This window comes from Corvus kubaryi, unplaced genomic scaffold (genome assembly GCF_017639235.1).
Source record: "Corvus kubaryi isolate FWS band 111438036 unplaced genomic scaffold, C.kubaryi_AGA036_p1.0 split3-73, whole genome shotgun sequence".
Classification (NCBI taxonomy): domain Eukaryota; kingdom Metazoa; phylum Chordata; class Aves; order Passeriformes; family Corvidae; genus Corvus; species Corvus kubaryi.
In genome coordinates, this window is record NW_024582091.1 from 38,671,722 (window position 1) to 38,685,086 (window position 13,365).

General features: G+C 38.1%; 1 protein-coding gene across 18 annotated transcripts in view; it reads right to left on the reverse strand.

The window, feature by feature from the left end:
- The window catches only part of SYNE1 (spectrin repeat containing nuclear envelope protein 1), a 294,381-nt gene that overhangs the window by 11,337 nt on the left and 269,679 nt on the right, over positions 1-13,365 (reverse strand). For 13 of the 18 annotated variants that reach the window (XM_042016475.1, XM_042016480.1, XM_042016485.1 and 10 more), the window contains 9 exons: positions 12,923-13,073; positions 9,435-9,617; positions 8,888-9,025; positions 7,963-8,154; positions 6,741-7,071; positions 5,828-5,896; positions 3,759-3,901; positions 2,784-2,910; positions 1,438-1,649 (listed from right to left, as the gene is read on the reverse strand). In XM_042016475.1, the coding sequence (XP_041872409.1) occupies positions 1,438-1,649; positions 2,784-2,910; positions 3,759-3,901; positions 5,828-5,896; positions 6,741-7,071; positions 7,963-8,154; positions 8,888-9,025; positions 9,435-9,617; positions 12,923-13,073 (1,546 nt within the window). The remainder of the gene's footprint in view (positions 1-1,437; positions 1,650-2,783; positions 2,911-3,758; positions 3,902-5,827; positions 5,897-6,740; positions 7,072-7,962; positions 8,155-8,887; positions 9,026-9,434; positions 9,618-12,922; positions 13,074-13,365) is intronic. The other 5 variants (XM_042016490.1, XM_042016482.1, XM_042016488.1 and 2 more) reach the window with 2 other exon arrangements.

Consider the following 13,365-nt stretch of genomic DNA (forward strand, 5'->3'; position numbering starts at 1 on the left):
GGTAAAACATGACTTTCAGGGGAAAAAAAATAGAGAAGGCACCACAAGACTGCAATGATTTGCCATCAGCAGCTGCAGAAAGGCACCATACTGTAACATGTCCCTTTACTCTGGATATGATACTTCTGTGCTCACTCTGTGACTCTGCAAATGTTCACTCTTTAACATCTACTAAAATTTTACTGTGAGCATAAACAAGACCAAGCCAATTAAACTTGTAAAGTCTTAAAAGCCTGAAGTCAGAGTTGAATTTTAAAGATCTGGCTCATGTTTCAGATATTTTAAAGACAGAATAGGTCCAACAAAATTTAAAGACATAGCACAACTCTATTTGAACTCACAATAAAACTTTTGCCCTCACTTCACAGTTTTGCTGATTAACATGAAAACCAACATATTTTCAAGTGGAAACTGCTGTCATCAGTATTTTAAAAGAAAAGCTTTTACTGAGAGAAACAAAAACATACAAAGAGTATAAAGAACTTCAATTTATAGAAGCACAGCTTGTATAAAACTCTGATTTGTTTACATTGGAAGCCACAAAAGAAACCCCACCTCCTTTGGTTTGGAGGGTACTAATGGGCTTTCAAAGAGGGGGTGAGATAAGAACAGAATTCTTATGAAATGTCCCTTTTTCCACCTACATTACAGCATTTACTGAAAAGCACGATGTCACAGTAACCTTTGTAGTACTTATGGCAGCTATATTTGGATTACAGTGAAGATCAGCATTGACATGCTTCTCATGGATCACTGCTGGAAACAGCCCTTACTGTCTGTTCACCTCATCCCTGGCATGAAGCACAGTGCATTTTGACATTGGGTCCCGTATTTTCGTGCCCACGCTTGTAAGATACTAGTAACTGAATGTGAAGTTGTGGGCCACCACATTTGCAGATCTTTATAGCTGTAAAATATATGAGAGAGATGAAAAAGTAACATTCAGATCTTGATGCATCTGACATGACAGAAGAAGAAAAGGAATGTTGCAAAGGGGCATCAAATTTTTCCTATGTTGCACTGGTGACACTGGGTAGGTTACAACCCCTTTGGACTCTTTCCTTCCTCCACACAAAGCTGTATATCTCAATGAGGCATTTCTTTTGGAGCACCTATTTTGTTACCTATTTTAGTAGAAGAGAATTGATCTAACTCGGCACTTTTTTTTATTTCATCAGTTTGGGTGACATCAGGAGTTATCTGTACATTCTGGAACTACAGAATTGCCACAGAATTACTATTCCAAAACTTCATTTGGATTGCCAGTGGTACATTTTCCTGCCAAAAGGTGATTCAGAAAATCACTTTCCCAGTTACTTTATCAGCAGCAGCCTGCTATGTGAGGCAAACCAGCTGCAATTATTTGCAACCTCTTTAATATACCTGTTGCATTCAGTTTTACAAGGTAACTCACGGAAAAAAACCAGTAAAACTCACTTTCAGTTTTTTAATTCTGAGCTCAATAGTTTGTATGTCAGTGCTGAGATCAAGGCGGTGGAGCTTCTCCAGTTCCTCTTCAGTTTCTCCCAACCAAGCCCAGATGCTATTAAGGTCAGAGTTGAACTGCTGCCATTGCTGAAGGTTCTGCTTCATCCTCAGCTCCTTGCTTAGAGCTTGAGCCTGGATTAATTCCCATCTTTCAATTACACCTGGAATTACAAACACTAAATTCAACAAAAGCCAAAAAAATCTGCTAGCTACACGGACACAATTGCATGAATTGAATACTGTTTAGGACAAAAAGATGCTCCATAAAAACCCTAAGCCACAAACTTTAACCACATTAAAAACTAAGTTAGATTGAAGAAAGTGATGTTGGAGAGAAAGAATGAAGAATCTTGACGATTCCAGTCAGCAGGCAATTTTGTTGCTTTCTAATGTCAGACTTCTATGAGCAGAATTAAGCTGATACATGCAGGTCTCTAAAACCAGGTTATGCTGGCAAAAAAAGACATCTTAAATTACCGTAAGTGCAAACCAGACAAGAAATGTGAATATATCTAACTAACCACATATTATTTTCATAGGTAGTTGTGCCTATCACACTTTAATTGTCACAGCTCACTACATTTGTCTAAGCTACTGCTGATGCATTGGATAAACACCTGCACTAAAAAGAAATAAATTAGGGGCTATTTCTTCTTGCTAGATATCTTGAAATGCTATGGTAGAAGGACAAGTTGTATCATTCCATCAACTTAAAATTTAAAACAAAATAAAAGAGACTATATGGGTAGCATATTTTGTCAAGCTTAGAATTGAGATGACGCCTTTGTAGTCTCTGGAATAAATCCATGTTTTTACAATCCAGTATCTCTTGTTCTACAGCTGATGTTTAAAATTAGGTGAATACTTCTATCAGGTGAAAATAAATTTCTTTACTGTAGGCAGATAATCTTAGAGGTGAAAGCTAGTATTAGAAGAAACAAATGCTGACTTAGGTGTTTTGTACAGCAATATAAGCAACCTTTTTCATGAGAAGTCTTACAACAAAAACCCATTGCATCCATAGGGACTTTCTGAAAGGCTTAGGGTTATGCCTCATGATATGAAGGGGTTCTTAAAATGGACTTGTATGCCTAAACTCTTCATAGGGCCTACACAAGGAGTGTGTATTACTTACTAATTCTTTCTATTCCTATTAAAAGATGTTAAACAGAACATGGTAACAGTCAGTCACGTAAATATATATGTCAGCAAATAATACCAATGTTTATTTAGAAAATCCTTGCATGTTTGCATCATTCCATAATTGCTGTTCATCAAATAACTACGTTACTTACCAGCTGTTTGTGTTTCAGTACTGTTCATGTTAATGAGTCCTGAAAATTTTTCTTCTTCCTCCTTCAGTTTATATCCAAGCCTTCTTACCGAGTCTATGCTTCCACTGCATTCACCTAGCAGTTTCATCTGTGTTAACAAACAAAATATCCCTTTTCAATATGCAGTGTACAGGACCAATTGTATGGGCAGTATGAATTACAATGCAAATTTGAGAAATTTCCAAAAGTATAAGTGTGAAGAAAAAAAATCTATTATTATAAAAATCTGTGCTGATCCTACAAAAAAAGTACATGGAGACAATAAAGGCTTAAAGCTTAAGTTAAGACTAAACAGAAATAACACAGTGCCATTATGCCAAATCGATCTAGATGTCTCAGGTGCCATCTTTTCTGCATTTTAAGACACTATGGGAAAGACGCTAGAAGACCAATAAAGAAAATTAACCTAAATGTAGAAATACTACTATGCATCCAAGCAGCTAATTTTTAAATTCTGTCTGTAATAAAATTACTTGAGTGGCTTAGAGAGAGATTTATCTTCCAGAAAACCTCTCTGAGAAAGCTTTTTAATCAGGGATTCCATACATGCAACCTTGTTTCTATGTTGCATGTTTATAATTCATTAACAACACTGTGCCTGAAGCTATAAAACCTGCTTTTAAAAGCAGAGGAAATTCAAACAAGGGTATCATCACTAGATGGATAAAAGCATGTGTGAGAAAGTACTTCTAGACATCTCCAACAATGTAATAGGAAAATAAATTCCTGAGAGTCATGTTCCTCTAATCTTATACTATTGTGAACACACTAATAACATAAACAACGATAGCATGTGATTAAGGGTAGCAAGCATATGAGTGAGTCTGGGAAGCAGTTGCAGCTAATTGCTCTGTTGAAGCAGCTGTATTTCCTTCAATGGCAAAGCTAAGATAAGCTTGAAATGCATTTTTGACTGGGGCTCCAAAACACACGCACATATCCTTTGTAAGTGGAATCCAGTTCTGGTCCTGTGGGTGTCTTGCTACGGATGATGTTTTCTGTTTGCTGTATTTGGAAGCGACTGGTGTCCAAGGCCTTGTCCAGCTGTCGGATATGTGCTTCCAGGGCACCTGGTTCACCTGTATCACAACCAAAAAAGAGTGACTGTCACCCCAATTTTTCCAAAGATTTTTTTTCCTTACCCAGGCAGAATTGATATTAGGAATACTATTTAGATTAGAGAGTAAAGGAGAAATGTGGCGGCAGCAGTATGAGTGCTACAATGTCAAGGGTAAGTGGTAACTAGTTACATTAGTGTTAGCAACCTTCAGCAGATGATGCCAATGAACAAGCTTGCCATAAGCATACTAGAGAAGAGTCCACAGTTTAAAGCAGGCTTGCAAATTATTTTGAAGTGACTTTTCCCCCACATTGAATTCCTTGCCTTTTTTTAAAGAGAAAGTTCTCAGCAAAGCATACGCTAACTTCACTGATTTTGGAAAACATCTTTTTCCCTTTCAAACACTGTCAGATAAAACCCTCTAACCCAAATCTCCATTTGTATGATCTAAATCCATATAAAAATTTGGTATCTTCATTTCTGTTTGTATTATTCCTCTCCACTAAAAAGCAGCAGAATTTGGATCTCCATAAAAGGATCCTATTTATATACAATTTTAAAGACTGGAAGTGGCTTACAAATGCTAAGTGAGACTGTCATAATCATTGTCAAAATCCATAGATGACTGGACATCTTGGAGGCCCACAGCAAGTAGTCAATGACTGATTTGGGCAACCACAGTAAGCAGCAAAATTCACAGTATTTTTCCAATTAGGTACTTGAGAAAGATCATGCTTAACATATCTGCAAGATGGTATTACTCACTCAAGCTATTGGGAACTTATAGCAATGTTTCTGAAGCAGGACTAACTTGTATTTTCCTTATAGAGGTCAGCTGAATTCTGTGATAAAAATTAGCGACAGAAAATTCTAATGTGAAGCAGGCTGCAGCCTAGAGGACCACATGAGATCCTTCTTATGCATATTCTATCATTATGCCTGATTTCCATCTGTTTACAAAGACAGTTCAAATTCATTCAAAAAGACACAATTAAAAACAGGAATAGAGAAGGAGAGCCTTCTGTCCAACTAATTACAGGAAATGGTGCCTCTTGGATGAATAATCTTTTTTCATATAGAACACCCCAAATGGACAGGACAAAGTGCTCAACACTGCTTTTTGCTCATTACTTTAAAAATTTTCACAGGTCAGAAAATGAAACATTTTTTCTGTAAGTACTGCTATTACTGCTGTTAAGGGTATTACTTATACCCTTAATCAATAATATTATTTCACCAATTTGGGGAGTAAATAAAAATGGGTGGTGAACCTGAGGCTTGTGTCACAGACACTAAGATTTTAAAGGTTTGTTGTTTGCAATGAAGTCATTATTTTAGAAGAGGAAAACTTTGAAATCATGAGAAAAGGTATTTCAAATGCATCTAATTCCTCCAAGAGAATCATCTAACAAATGAGAGAGTAGGTTAATCTTGTGCAATGAGAAAATAATTTTCCAATATATGAGACTAAGATAAAGACAGTACCTCTACTTGACATTCTGATCGCATGAAACAACAACTAATCGAAAAGTTTATATCTGCATGATAATCCAAGATGTGGCTGTGTTAAAAAAAAAAAAAAAAAGTAAACCTGAAAAATTAGGTATTGCTCTATACCTTTTCCTTCTGCCTTAAGATGTAACCATGTATTAGTCCAGTTGATGGACACCAGAGAAAAAAGACCAATCAGATCAGTTTAGTTTACTTAGCCAAGGTGGCAAGGCTAATACTTCAGACATCATTTCATCCATGCCCCTAATGATACGTTTAAGCGTAGTAGTAAAGCAGGAGGATACTTCTAAGTTAGGATGCCAATGCTGCCATGTAAGAAACATTTATCTTGTAAGCTGTGAAAAGACAGCAGATGCTAAGAGAAGAGAAAGAAGTTAGGCTTGTGCACCATGGTATTTGCATCTGGCTATGCTTAGTCTTTTATGATGCCTACCAGAGATATTTTTGAGGGCGTTTTCTGTGAGTGTTACATAGGCCTCAAGAGTTTCAGGGATCTCTACATCTGAAAAAATAAAAGCACAATCTGAATTGATGGCTCAGCAATGGCTGTCTCCTTACAGCAGGAGTCCTTTTCATGAGATGGATTATATAAATGGTTCCAATAGCAAACATTCTCTCTGGAGAAGAAAAAGATGAAGACTGAAACACAGGGAGCCTGCTACAAAGTCTCTTAATATCCAGGAAAACCTGACTCTTTTCAGAGCAATGACCTGGAAAGCAAAAGACAGCCACAAGATCAGAGTAAAAGACACTGATACGTCTTATCCCACAACTAGCTCCATTTGGGCACTTTCACTTGTTAAGATTTATTACACAAAGCACAAACACTTAGAAAGGATTTCCAACTTCAGTGGAGAGCAAGACCCAAGATCCCATCTCAGACTAAACACTCATTTGCTGGAGTCTTGCCTGCATAAGGACTGAGTTAGGATTTATTTAAACGCTTGATGATTTTCTCTGTGGGTCTCTCCCACAGCATTTCTTCATTACTTTGTTCTGCACTTGTTGCCATATCCAGTATAGTTTCTTCTAGTCAGAATAACTTAGGACACAGGGCTGTTAAGGACAACATATCCCAGCTGGCAGGCCTCACACACAGATACACAGCCAATTCCCTGCCATATCATGTACGCCTTTGCCATTTTCCAAGGCTGTCGTCATCCAGGAATGTCCATCACTGTCTCTAAGGCCAGAGGGCCACTGAGATCACTTAGGAAACACTATTTAAAGTCACCAGGGGCTATTTAAAGTACTTTTCCATGAGAATCTTGGCCACACAATCACACATGTAACATTTCCCTTTTTTTTTACTCAGAGAAAACAAAGCACATGGTCTGCCACCATACCTGCTATGCCAGCTGCTCCTCTCAGGTAGAAGTCTTTTTCTTGTCCTCCGTCTTCTTCAGAGTGCAGTGCCCGTGAAACAGCTGTCTCCAGGTCCCTGCTAAGGTCGTAGTCATGATCCCACTCCAGGGGGATGGAGTCCACGCTCGCAGGGGTATCTCGCCCCGATCGCTCACTCCTCAGGGGCTGGGAAAGAGGCAGCGAAAGGTTGGAAGAGGGGTGCGGGGAGAGAACGCTGTCCGCAGATTTGTCATGCCAGCGTATGTCAGAGAGATCTGCTGATTCATCCAGATCCGCCTCTCTGTCAGAGAGGTCGTGCTCGTCATCTGTTAGCTAGAAGCATAATGCAAACAGAAGCAATCAATGAAACGTGCAAAGGCACTGCACGGTCAGCCTGGGACACTGAAATAAAGTAGCATTAGGTGACAGCCACACTGGGGGAGGTTTTCGTTTTGCATCCTTTTGCACTTTCCTTTCGTTGTTTTTAAGGTGTACTAAAAAACCAAAACAACAAAGAAGATCAAAGTGCCAGCTCATTTAATTTCTTGAGGCACCATAAAGTCTCACATAAGGTAAGTATCTCCAGACTTTTACTGATGTTACTTCAATGCAAATACTAAGTTAGAAAAACATCTGGAATCAATTAACAGAAAGCGTAAGTGATCTTTATCATGAGCACTGCTCTCACTATGCTATTTCATATTTTGAAACCCCTGGATTTTGCTCCTTTCATTCAGCAGGACCTGAGCTACCAAAAATTGTTTTCCTTCCACTTTCTCCTTTTGTTTCCCTTTTCTACTTTTGAGCTTGTGTTCAATTCTGGAGACAAATTTCTGTCTCTTCTGATGAGAAAAATAATTTTATCTTTTTTTTTTTTTTTTTTTAAAAACTTCACTAAGCTGCCAATCAAACTATCTGACAGTGCAGGGAGATGTTCTTATGACCAGTACCACAGTGCTACCCCCACGAATAAAGTTCTATAGATCTCCAATTTGCATGGATTTTCATGGTGATTTACAGAAATTCCAGATCTCGTCAGTTTGCTCTCTGAGTAGGACACAAACAGCATGTAATGAAGGGAGACAGATGGTCAGGGTTGCAACAAAATTTAACCACAGGACTTTCGGAAAGTTACGTAGGCTTCATTTCAACATCTTTCCTCATTCTCACATTTGTAAAATGGCAACAAACCAGACAAGTAAAAACATATGTAAATATACACACAGGAAGGCGGATAAGTTTCTTGTGATAGCGCTCCACACGACCGAAGACCTCTTGGCAGTAACGATGCAGCTCATCTAGCTCTTCTTCAATCACAGCTGCATCCAGGGGCTCGCTTTTCTCAATGAGTTGCTCACCTTGCACAATTATCTGCTCAATTTTGCTGTTGTTCAGTGAAATTTCTTGCTGGAAAGCCTGTGTAAAAGAAAAGCCCATGCTTTATCAACAAAATCAACATGACAACAAGCTGGGTAATTAAGGATGCAGGTCTCTGGAGTTCTACAGAAAGAATGGTGTGGGTAACAAACAGGGATTGTGCTAAATATTCTTGTCATGAGCAACAACGAGCAATTAAATTAAATTTAGCATTCCACAGTCTTTCAAGCCAAAACCAGTGATACGTCCTGGTTTACCAGCTCATTCCTCACTTGTTGAATTTGGAAAGAAAGCTCTTCTCTAAACAAGCCATGCTAATGACCAAATGTCTAGAACAAACACAGATGCTAAACCTAGCACAGTGGAATTTTGGATAATGTGACTTTTAGTATTGTTCTCTCCAGATAAGGAGTTTTCTGATGCAAAAATGGTTGAAAAATGTATTTATTATTAGATATTAGCAATAATGGAGACTTTACATAAATAATTTTTATTAGCACTTCCTATTTTGATGAGGGAAAGTACACTATCACAGCTGGGGTTTTATTTTTATGTTTTTCACGGCTCAAATATCTTATATTTTGACAGAAAAGTACATACTGTAATCTGACATGACCCATAACTGTTGAGGTTGAAGTCTCGGCCTGCAAGTAAAGGAACCATATCATGCTGCATTTCTGCATAATGTTTCTTAAAATTGTTTTCCCACCATGCATGGGTTTTTTTCCCCTTCTTTCATCCCTCCTTCTGTAACTACTCAATCACTCTTTACCTTAAGTTGCTTTATCTTTGCTTGGACATCACACTCTGAGAAATGCTCGATGTTGGTCAGCTGCAGGTCCATCTCTGTTAGCCATACCAGGATGCTGTCACGTGCTGTTTCAAACTCCTCCCGCTGGCCAATAAAATGCTGGAGGGTGGAAAATTGAGTGGCATGAAATGACCAACAACATGAAAATCCCCAGCAATAGTGGGGAAATGACTTTCATCCACATCAAACCCAATTTAAACTCAGTACACCTTCTTTCACTTCCTATGTGCTTTCCAAGGTTCCCTTTTCAGTAACACCATCTAGACCTGCAATCAGCAGACCTATGAAAGTTATCTGTGCGGAAGGTGGTGGTTGATGTCACCAAGCATTTGCCTACAGCCTATACTTTGGTTCCTTTGGACTAAGTGAACTGATAAGCTTCCTTCCTCTTCCAAAGGCAGAAATCTCCTCAAAAACACTGTGCAAACGCATTAAACTGAAAGCTTCTGAAGCACCCTTGATTCATAACTAGAGTAGTGAAATTGAAGTCTTAAAAATGGAAGAATACTTTTAGCCTGCGCAGGATGGAGGTGACTCGCTTTTGTAAGTTGTCCCATCTCTGGTTCCCCTCATGAACCATCTGCTTGAGGCTGCCATCGGAGTCAGTGCGGTTCTCCCGGGCCAGGCGCCGATACTGCTTATTGATCAGCTCCAGCTGAGTCAGGCTTTCATGCACTTGTCTCTGGAAAGCCTAAAGCAGTATGAACAAAAGACACCTTTAGACTTTTAGATTAATGAAATCAGGATACTTATATAGATCTCTGGCCTTATTTTGACCCTACTTCTGCACTTGGACTTATGTAAGCCAATAAATTCCACTAACTGGAGACATCTCTATACCCCATTGAGATACTGCCTTCTGATTAAAAAAAGCAAAACCAAAACCAAAAACAAAAAAAAAAAAAAAAAAACAACCAAAACCCTCCAAAAAACAAACAAAAAATTTTTTAAAACTGACATGGTTCACTGAATGAGAATTGCAACATGAATATCCATTACAAAGGCAAAATGAGTACCAAAAAAAAGTCTTCTTTCTACGAAATTATATGCTTTCATATTTGAGAACAGAAGTACAAACAGTGAACATGAAACTCTTCTTTAAAAAAAGGAACAGAAATACAAGATTCCTGTGGCTTCACTGGATTTCTTTTCACATATTGAATTTGCTGAAATGCAAACATTGAAGAGATTTGAGCAATTGTTTATTCTGAAACATGGTACTGAATGAGACATCTCTTTATACTTAGTACACTGGTGTACAAGTAAGTTTTGCCTTAAAATACTTGCACAAAAGAAAATGTCACAAATATCCATGCCAACTTATGTCTAGGCAAATGTTTGCACCACATACTTTTAGTGCTTGCTCTGCTGTTACAAGAGACACAGAGACACAGCTGAGGTGCACGAGTGACCTAGTCCATGGGTTTTACGTTGTGACTAGCAGTCATGAAACTTGGAGAAAGCACCTTGCAGAGAAATTACTGAATTAATACTACTACTACTACTACTACTACTACTACTACTACTACTACTACTAAAAACAACAACAATAAATGAATATTCTTTCAAAAATCTACTTGTTTTTATCTTGCCACATCAGCGAAATAGAAAAGCAATCAAAGGAAGACTTAAAAACCTAGATTACACCAGCTCTCTTTTGAATACAAGTAGGGTTTGGATCCTACTGTAGTTCTACAAACTTGCTTTCTGATATTCCTCACAATAAAACAGTCAATCTCTTCCAAAACTAGACATTTCCCTTAATAAAGACTGTAGAAGTAGGATAGGTAACATAGTTCTGTACAGAAATTTTAATAAAACAGGTGAGTTTTCTGTGTAAAAATATATACATTTCATATTGCACCATTTAAAGCTAAAAATGAAAAAAGCACATTTCTGCTGTAATACCGGAGAAGAAAGTAAAGAAACTGGTTGCAAAAAAGATAACAATCTGTAGAGTCCTCTCAGTATAATTATTCTCTTCACTGAATGGCTATCAAATTGGGTACGGGACAACCAAAAAGGAGCAAATGGGCTTGCACCTATGAAATGACCAGTAGAACTGAATTAATTTAAAATTGCACAAGTATTCCTATATTAGAGGCACAAATATGACTGTATTTACTAGGATCATGAAATCTAAAAGCGTGCAGTTGTTGTTTCACCTGTTACCAAGCCTTCTCCAGCAAAGTAACAGCTGTTTATTTGCCTTCCATTTTTTCCTCTCAGCTACACAAGAATTCATCTGTTGCATTCCTTCCGGTAACCTCTCTTCGTTTCTCCATAAACTACTGGAGAGGAAGGAGTTTGGTTTTGTACATTGAAGTCAGTGAGAGCCATCTCTGACCTCGGTGCTCAGGAACTGCAAGGTTCTTATACGGTCTGATGAGCTCTTTTTGTTGTGTGTTCTTGTTTTTTTTTAATTAAAGTGCAGATATGGAGAAGAAAAAAAAATAGAAAAAATGTACAGTTAAAGCAGAAACCTGCTTCTGTCAGTATTTGTAGGTGGCCAACTTAATAATGAATTCACAGTAAAGCTGCTGAATTCCACTGAATTTGAATACCACAAGTTTGTTACTTGCATTCCTGCTATCTGGTAGGCAGAGAAATTAGGTGTTCAGGACAAAAATTAAAAAAAAAAAAAAGAGAAAAAAAAGAAAGAAAAAGGAGAAAGAACCCAACTATAGGGAAAGCAGGCTTTTGGAAAGGCTACACTGTTCGCATTGCATCTTTTTCCGGCTGACACTCTACAGGCAGTAAAAAATCCACAAGTCTGCTGCAGAGGAAAGGTCACCAAAACAGCTGAAGTTCAATGAAACAGACTTTGGACAAAGTCAATTCAGCTGTAAAAATCAAAGAGTCAACATACTTTTGGTACTGCTTCTCATACATAGACTTACTAAAGAAGAGATTTAAATCCTGATCACTGAATAAAGGGACAATGGGAAAGAGGTCTGAAGCAGAGTGCTCATGTCCAGGAAGCAAATGTTTTTATAGTATGGCAATCTACCTGGCCATAATGAAGTCTGGCATAATGAAGTCTGTTTAAAATCAAAACCCGGCCAGTACATTCATAAATGTGAGTGTCAATTACAGAACTCAGCGCTTCACAGTTTAGGCTTTTGATTTAACTTCTAAACCAAAATCTATTAACTGGTCTTAGATATTGTTTAAAATGTGCATTTCTTCTTCACAGCAAATACTTTACAGTGTCTGATTGTTTACTGAATTGCCTAAATAATTTGTTCTTTCTTCTCTCTCATCTTGACATACTCTTTGCAAATATTAGTCCAAGCAAAAGATTTTCCCCCGTGACTCACCAGACGATGTGCGTGTGTGCCTTACACACAGCTTTACAATCCCTTGGAACTATGAGACAAATCCTCGCATCTCAGTAAACACAATGGAATCATGTAACAAGCTACTAAGCACTGACCAAAGGGACAGCTTGTCAGTTTTGAAGCATGCTTAGCTTTTTTAAATCACAAGGGACACCATGTGGACATATAACAAAATTTGCATGAATATGAATTTCAGGTATAAGGATCTAAAGGGGGGATATTCTGCATAATTTGACAGAGTTCAGAGGGCTGGCTTCAGAGAGTTATGGAAAGAAGAGGGGTGATAAAATCAAAGCCAAAGCTAAAGCATGCAGCATGCATTTGAAGAGGCATTTGGTGAAGGGAGACTTAGGAAGGCTCTGGAACACCTACTGACTGGACATATTAAAAAGATGCAGAAATAAAAAAGGTGAAGAATCTAGCTTTGCTGAACAAACAGTGGAGGGAGAGTGGATTGATTTATTAGCATTTCCAGTGGCCACCTTCCACTGTCTTTCTATCTTAGGAACCTGCCACTGAAGACAGCTACAAAATCATCAACTCCATTTTATTAGTACAGCATCTCTGCTGAGTAACTTGGTTATGGGAAGGAAGAACACTAGCTGGCTGCTGCAATGTGATCAGCAGGTATTGAATTTCAACCACTATAAATCACCTCAAATTTCTTCAGTTCTTCCTTAGCAACAGTGTAAAGCACACCAGAGGAGCTTGGGAAAGCAGCTGTCCTCTCAGAGACTTTTAGCCACTCTTCAAATCTAGAGTAGTCATCCAAAAATTTTTGCCATAGTCTCCAGGTCTCTTCAATTCTGCAACAGATAACGGAAAATTAGAGAATGCTTGGACTCATGGCCAGTTGACCTACAGAACTTTAACCAGTCATCTGCAACAGCAAACTAGCACTGCATCAGACAGTAACTGACTAATAATCTAACTCAGCCAGCCAGACTGATAAACAGACCACAGGGAAGGCTGGCTCATTCCAGACTGAGCTAGAGTAAGATGAAGACTTTTTTTTTTAATGCATCTAATTTTGGAATCAGTATAAAAAAAAGTTTTAAGTTTGTAATAGGAGCTCTAAAAAGCTAGCCACACGCTAAA